Source organism: Anopheles moucheti, chromosome 3 (genome assembly GCF_943734755.1).
Source record: "Anopheles moucheti chromosome 3, idAnoMoucSN_F20_07, whole genome shotgun sequence".
NCBI lineage: Eukaryota > Metazoa > Arthropoda > Insecta > Diptera > Culicidae > Anopheles > Anopheles moucheti.
In genome coordinates this window covers 58,138,509-58,144,418 of record NC_069141.1, presented here as the reverse complement: position 1 = coordinate 58,144,418, position 5,910 = coordinate 58,138,509, and the positions used below count along the sequence as shown (strand labels likewise).

The 5,910-nt window shown below is 45.2% G+C and overlaps 1 protein-coding gene across 1 annotated transcript; it reads right to left on the bottom strand.

Annotated features, from left to right (window-relative positions):
* Window positions 1-749: 749 nt before the first annotated feature.
* LOC128302856 (uncharacterized) lies at window positions 750-1,608 on the bottom strand. Its single transcript, XM_053039703.1, has 2 exons — window positions 1,444-1,608; window positions 750-1,367 (listed from the first exon to the last, which is right to left on the bottom strand). Exons 1-2 carry the CDS (start codon window positions 1,606-1,608, stop codon window positions 750-752), a joined length of 783 nt encoding a protein of 260 aa, XP_052895663.1.
* Window positions 1,609-5,910: the final 4,302 nt, after the last annotated feature.

Sequence of the window (5,910 nt, the reverse complement as noted above, 5' to 3'; positions counted from 1 at the left end):
ATGCACTGGTTGGCATTTTCTTCCGTTTTGGGGCGATTTTCCTCTCGATCTCGATCGCGCTTCGGCTGGCGTAGGGGTGATGAGTTTTAGCCACCAGTCACTATTTTACTGTTTCGGGCTTAATTTGTTCACACATCTCCCCGGCCAATCGGAAGTGGGGTGTGCATCGAAATGAATGTGTGGTGCGAGGCCTTTTTATTTAAAGCTTTCGTCGTTTCGGGTGGACTCGTCGTTGCGATGGCGAACTGCTGCCCCCTTGTTTGAGACGTGTGCTCTCGTACGAAGAGATTTGCGCGAACGGACAAGCAGCGAACCCGTCGAAGGCGTGTGCGGGAAGCTGTTAACCGACCGTTTGCCGATTATGAGCCATTTCACACGCTTTCAAATGCGGTAATAAATGGCGGTGGGTTGTTTTAGCTGATGAGGACCACTGTTTAGGGTAAGCGGGGCAAAAAAGCGATTGTTTTTTTTTTGTTTTCAATTGCATTAATAAGTATTAATTAGGGATATATTTTTTCTATATTTTTCCATTCAATTCACTTCGTCAGTAAGAAGAGTAATCTTACCTCAGAATGAGAGATTGTGAAAGTAATCTTCATGTATAAAGAGAATAACGTTCATTGTCTTCTAATGTTTACGAGAGTTTTTTGGATAAATGATTTTGAACTATTTATTTTTTGTGTATTTTCTACCATTGTCAGAAAAGAAAATAATGAAATAGGTGATATGAAGTTTTTTTACGCTTAATTTTACCTTCCACACACTTGAGTTCTATCAAAATAAATTGGTTCCTTACAGCGACCAAACTTTGAGCCATACGAACTGATCAGATCGAGTTTTTCCATCGAACTGTCGGCAATGCGCCCCAACAACTGCCCATCCCCAATCGTCCCGATCGTTCGAAGCGTGATGAGAAAGTATTCTCTTCCATCCATCACCTGCTTCACAAACGAACCCCTTTCCACGTGGCGCACCGTGTCGTATCGGTCACGCAAATCCACATCGGAATGTACGTAGCCGGCCCGTATCACCACCAGCGTTCCGTCGTAAATTCGAAACAGCTTCCCGCGGCCGAGCGAATTTATCTCCCCGAAGGATACCCCGGGGCAGAGTGCGATCGTCAGCTGACATAATCGCCGATCCGTACGTTCCCAAAACTCGAACGCCATCCGGGGCTGGTGGTGGTCCGCCCGCCAACAGCGGATTTTCCGCTCGCGCGGAAGGTTGCTGTCCACCGTTGCTTTCCGGCACAGAAGTCGACCGAGCATGGCTTGATTTTGACGTTCGATGGCACGTGCCTTCCGGCCACGGGCCTCCGAATTTAGGCTCTGGTGCACGCGATAGCTGTAGTTGACGTTTAGGTAACCCTGTAGAGGAAGGAACATAAAATTGGATTCGGATAAAGAGGTGAAAAACGAAGGTTGATTCCAACACTAAACTCACCTTTCTACGGAGGATTTGATTGATGCGTTTTAGTAGCTCCTTGTTTTCCCGAACGATCGTCCACTGACGCTCCACGTCCCGTACAATCTTGGCCGTTTTGAGCACATTTTCCACGTACATCAGCGGGGCGCGGTTGTCGATTCGGGGGCCCACCTTCGGGGCCATCGTACTGGCAGATTTTGGACAATTTAGAACGGTTTGAATTACTAGCCGTCAAAGGAAAGTATGCACATACGGTTTGCAAAGCTTACTGTGATGTACTTTTTATTTGTAGCTCCATACTAACAGTGAGCGTTGGTGAGAAGATAGGGTGTTCACAGTGAGATAGGGATACTTACAGTGAGCATTGGTGAGAAGATAGGGTGTTCACTATGGCTTTACATCTTTTCATTTATTTATTTAACGGAAGATATCTTATAGACTATACTTAGACGCTAATAGTTGAACAAATGTTATGCTATGTGGTAGGGAGACATTTCCTTCTCCCACCATTAGGATGCACCTTATCCCGGGTGAACTCGGAAGGAATAGCTGCATCATCCCTCTTGTCTCTTGGGTTTTATTTTCAGACCATTCCGACATTCAGATAGGCCGTCTGCGGCGTCCTTTGGTCGGAGGTGAGTTTTAGTGGTCTTATGAGCGGCGTCGTGACCAGCTTGCCAGTCCTTTGGCTTGGGGACCTTTAATTTGTTGACGTCCGTGTGGACTGATGTCTCGGACATGCGGATGGTAGCGTTTGTCCCAACCTATATAGGTGCGACTGTCCAAGCCTCCCCAATGAATCCTCGACAACAGCAATAGAACATATAACAGTAAGGACAACAGAAACGAGGGATAAACATCTGTAACAAGGACTAAACAAAAGGAAGAACAAATAAGAACAAACGATAGTGCGTCTACAGGATGGGGAAGGGGAGGGAATCATAGGGTGATTCCGATCTCTTTGGCGAAGTCGAACAAAATCCGTGCGTACTCGTAGTCCTTCTGACCCAGAATGTCGCGAATTGGCACAGCAGCGGATCTTCCTGATGCCCGAACGGCTGCTAGAAGACCGGGTCTTGCGGCATCGAATTCACCACATGACCAGAGGATGTGGTCGATGTCATGGAATCCAACACTACAGCTACAAACCTTGGAGTCGGACATACCTATACGTTGAAGGTGCGCATTCATTGCATAATGGTTAGACATAAGTCTAGACATCATACGAATGAACGCACGACCTACCGGGAGCCTGTGAAACCAAGGACGCAGGGATACCTGAGGTGAGATTGAATACAAGAACCTCCCGAGCTCATCGTCATCCCACATGCTCTGCCAGCGAGCCATGCAAAGCTGTTGTGGGGTGCGAAGAAACTCGTGAGGGGGAATCGACCTCTCAAAAAAGATGCCCTCAGAGGCACCTCGTTTGGCCAAAAGATCTGCCTTTTCATTTCCGGGGATACCGCAGTGAGCAGGTAACCAGATAAGCGATATTCGAAACGCTTTGTTGTACAGAGAGCTTAGTATATCCAAGATTTTTCGGATAAAGTAATCAGAGCTCTTTATAGCCTCAACTGATTTCAGTGCTTCGACAGCGCTGAGGCTGTCAGCGAATATAAAATACTGATCCGGAGGACTCGCACTTATTAGTAACAAGGCGTAAAAAATAGCTGCCAGCTCAGCTACATAGATTGAGCATGGCTGTCTAAGTTTGTGGAAGATTTCGGTGCATGTGTCCGAAACACCAAAACCCGTGCCCACCTCCGAAGAGGATCCATCCGTAAAATACTGGTTCTTATAGGGTTGGCCATACTTATCCACAAAAATGCTGGGAATTGCCCTCCAGCGAAGTTCATTTGGAATGTTCTTCATTTCCTTCCTCATCGAGGTATCGATTACTAGGAGGGAATTGTAGGACTCCGGTAAACTGGCGCAGTTAATTGCTCTTGTGGCGCTAGGGTTTGCCTGTAAAGATACTAAATCACGATATACATCCATGATTTTGCATTTAGAGCCTGTCTCTTGTAGCGATTTGAAATTATCAATCACTAGTGGATTAGATACTGTGGAACGTAGTAAAAGGCGAAGCGATAGCTATGGCTTTATATCTATTCTAGCTAGATTTAAGGGAAATGAGTGAACTTAATCGTTCCGCGAACGTTAGAAGTGGTGTTAATTGGCGCTATTTTGTGTTCGTTGTAGATTCTCTTCGCAAAAAAGCAAAACAATTTCAAAACATGTTTATACGTAGGCGATTATATTTAAAATTATTTTCCATCTACTGTTATCGTTTTGTATGACTTGTTGTTGTCATTTTATTATTATCTCCTATTATTTTTCCTTAATGAATTGTATGTCGCTATTGGGAGCGCAAAATGAAATCAGGGAACTATAATTCAATCTCTTGTTAGTACGTGATGAGCTCTAGTCTTGTCCCATCAATTTGTCCACTTGAGAGGCTGTTTCATGGTCTACAAATGATATATTCCACAATTTTTGCTTATTTGACTGAAACCATTGCCGTAATTTTCTTATTGCAACTGTCGCGTAAGTTTGACTAAAATTATGCATTAAGGGCTCTGAATTTTTTTTACCAAATCTTTTTGCACCCAGGCAAGAGACCTTAAGACATTCTGTAATTATACTTCATGGTCGAATGTATTATCCTTTGTCTTGGCGCACACATCCATTGCAGTTCTTTTCATTGGGGATCTTTTTTGTTGCGTTTATTGATATTTATTTTTAGGTATTGCATAAGGCAAATCCAAACCCAAAAAAAAATGTAATAATTGCAGCTTACGTCACATCAGTGGGCAGTGTAATAGTTATCAAAAATACGATGGTCGGAAACGCCTGGTCCCCCCCCCCCCCACACTTGTCGGTCCACGGTACGTGTCATACCGGAAGATGAAAACAATGTTTACAATCTCGCAAAAATCGATTAACGACAGCTCAATTTCTGCACCCTGCCACGAAAGAAAGTGATGAGTGATGAAAACGAACCGAAAGTCGACGACACAAGCCACCGGGAATTCATCCGGTGGCGCAGACGATCCCGCGAGAAAAGTTCATCAAACAGTTGATCACCAACAACAATTGGGTGTAATTAGTGAATTGCCGGTGCCGGTGTACTGTGCAAGCGGCGTGGAGCATGGGTGAAACAAAGAAAACGAAATGTGTCAAAACAAGCAGCAAAGTAAAGCGGAAAGTGTGATTTCGGATGCGTTTAACTTCTTCAAACATCCATAACCATAAAGGTTCCCCTTTTCGACACTGCGATGGCCAGATTGCTCGCTCCAGCTCCAGCAAAAGCGAAATTCAAATACCACTTCGGGTGCGTTATCATGAAACCTCCAAGCCTCCCCAATGAATCCTCGACAACAGCAATAGAACATATAACAGTAAGGACAACAGAAACGAGGGATAAACATCTGTAACAAGGACTAAACAAAAGGAAGAACAAATAAGAACAAACGATAGTGCGTCTACAGGATGGGGAAGGGGAGGGAATCATAGGGTGATTCCGATCTCTTTGGCGAAGTCGAACAAAATCCGTGCGTACTCGTAGTCCTTCTGACCCAGAATGTCGCGAATTGGCACAGCAGCGGATCTTCCTGATGCCCGAACGGCTGCTAGAAGACCGGGTCTTGCGGCATCGAATTCACCACATGACCAGAGGATGTGGTCGATGTCATGGAATCCAACACTACAGCTACAAACCTTGGAGTCGGACATACCTATACGTTGAAGGTGCGCATTCATTGCATAATGGTTAGACATAAGTCTAGACATCATACGAATGAACGCACGACCTACCGGGAGCCTGTGAAACCAAGGACGCAGGGATACCTGAGGTGAGATTGAATACAAGAACCTCCCGAGCTCATCGTCATCCCACATGCTCTGCCAGCGAGCCATGCAAAGCTGTTGTGGGGTGCGAAGAAACTCGTGAGGGGGAATCGACCTCTCAAAAAAGATGCCCTCAGAGGCACCTCGTTTGGCCAAAAGATCTGCCTTTTCATTTCCGGGGATACCGCAGTGAGCAGGTAACCAGATAAGCGATATTCGAAACGCTTTGTTGTACAGAGAGCTTAGTATATCCAAGATTTTTCGGATAAAGTAATCAGAGCTCTTTATAGCCTCAACTGATTTCAGTGCTTCGACAGCGCTGAGGCTGTCAGCGAATATAAAATACTGATCCGGAGGACTCGCACTTATTAGTAACAAGGCGTAAAAAATAGCTGCCAGCTCAGCTACATAGATTGAGCATGGCTGTCTAAGTTTGTGGAAGATTTCGGTGCATGTGTCCGAAACACCAAAACCCGTGCCCACCTCCGAAGAGGATCCATCCGTAAAATACTGGTTCTTATAGGGTTGGCCATACTTATCCACAAAAATGCTGGGAATTGCCCTCCAGCGAAGTTCATTTGGAATGTTCTTCATTTCCTTCCTCATCGAGGTATCGATTACTAGGAGGGAATTGTA

What these genes read in the sequence shown, in the direction of transcription:
- LOC128302856 (XM_053039703.1), bottom strand. Translation starts at nt 1,608, where the DNA reads ATGGCCCCGAAGGTGGGCCCCCGAATCGACAACCGCGCCCCGCTGATG. An exon ending in ATCAAATCCTCCGTAGAAAG is followed by an intron (nt 1,368 to 1,443) that starts GTGAGTTTAGTG and finishes CTTCCTCTACAG; the next exon opens with GGTTACCTAAACGTCAACTA.